General features: G+C 38.8%; 1 protein-coding gene across 3 annotated transcripts in view; it reads left to right on the top strand.

The window, feature by feature from the left end:
* Positions 1–969, top strand: part of lhfpl5b (LHFPL tetraspan subfamily member 5b) — a 17,272-nt gene extending 16,303 nt beyond the window's left edge. For all 3 annotated transcript variants that reach the window (XM_071373097.1, XM_071373096.1, XM_071373094.1), the window contains 2 exons: positions 194–430; positions 625–969. In XM_071373097.1, the coding sequence (XP_071229198.1) occupies positions 194–430; positions 625–635 (248 nt within the window). In that variant the 3' untranslated portion in view covers positions 636–969. The remainder of the gene's footprint in view (positions 1–193; positions 431–624) is intronic.
* The last annotated feature ends 562 nt before the right edge of the window (positions 970–1,531 follow it).

Genomic DNA, 1,531 nt, shown 5'->3' with positions numbered 1-1,531 from the left:
ATAAGTATTTGGACAAATTCACTTACAGTGTAATAAAGTAGTCAAAAGAGTAGTATTTGGTTCCATATTCCTTGTACTTAATGATTACATCAAGCTTGTGACTCCACAAACGTGGATGCATTTGCATTAGCTTTACTGTCCAAATACATATGGACGTCTCCAAGGCCAGTGTATATCCTTGGTCTGTCCCCAGCCATCCTGATGGTGATGGGCTGTATGATCTACCCTGACGGCTGGGACGCCCCGGAGGTGAAGAGGATGTGTGGCGAGCGGACAGGCAAGTACACCCTGGGGAACTGTACAGTGAGGTGGGCCTACATCCTGGCTATGATCTGTGTCTTGGACTCTCTCATCCTGGCCTTCCTAGCCTTCACACTGGGTAACAGACAGGACAAACTGCTGCCGGATGACTTCGAAGTGGAGGGGCAAGGTGAGAGAATAAAATTAGGTGATATTTGTTGTGTGAGAGATTAATTTTTTTTAAATGGGGGGGGGGGGATTTTTTGTAGCATGAGGGATACAGAAGAGTAAATGGCTTGGAGTGTGGGACACTGGGATTATCTCAGGACATCTCCCTATTTTTTTTTATTTATCTAATTTTCATTCATCCTGTTTCCATTCCAGAAAAGCAATGAGGCACTGGAGTAAGAAGAGACGGAAGAACAATGCATCATTCTGGCACTCATGATTATCAGGCCAGGGATACGGCAAGGCCTCCACGGCTAGTGTTTTTACAATATACACAAAGGTGTCCTTTCCTCCAAAAACATTATGTTTTATGACTCATTATGCTAGAGGGCAGTTCTTTAGACTGTACTGTCCCCAACGGCACCCTGTTTTCATGTGGTGTTTTACCCTCTTTTGAGCCTTGGTAATTAAAGTTTTATTGTAATATTTTGGATGAATTAAATGTTCTCTGTAAACAATAAGTGTACAATCGTCAATACACATTTTACTTTCTGAATGAAATTCTAAAGTTTTCTGTTCCTTGGTAAATTCATTGTGCTTCTCATGAAAAACTGTCCCATCAACAGTAGTTGGGCAAAGAATCAAGCTTGACAAGAGGCATTGCAGAACTGATAATATGAAGACCTTTTGTTTTATTGTACAGCAGGGGTGTCAAAGTCAAATGGACGGAGGGCCAAATAAAAAATTTAGCTACAAGCCGAGGGCCGGACTGTTCGAATGTTCATTGAAAATTTTTTAAATGACGCATATAGTCTAGTGAACCTAATTGAACCTACTGAAAACCTAACAAATATATTCCAATATGATCAGATAAATAAAGCAATATTTTCTTATGGCTCTGTCAGTAATCTTTAATTTTCAACAGACACAAAAGACAAATTTCCTTTATATAAAAATCCCCATAACATGAACATTAAATGAAAGAAACCGGTATTCAAGGCACCATCAGTAGCCTATATTTTCTATTTTAGCAAAAGTGGGCTAAATTTACTTCAAAGAAAAAAACAATAATAGCAATTTTCTATCATCCACTCAACTGAAATATTTTTAAAATATAATTGGA

This window comes from Salvelinus alpinus, chromosome 28 (assembly GCF_045679555.1).
Source record: "Salvelinus alpinus chromosome 28, SLU_Salpinus.1, whole genome shotgun sequence".
Lineage (NCBI taxonomy): Eukaryota > Metazoa > Chordata > Actinopteri > Salmoniformes > Salmonidae > Salvelinus > Salvelinus alpinus.
The sequence above is the reverse complement of the archived record's forward strand: the minus strand, read 5'-3'. Positions and strand labels throughout refer to the sequence as shown.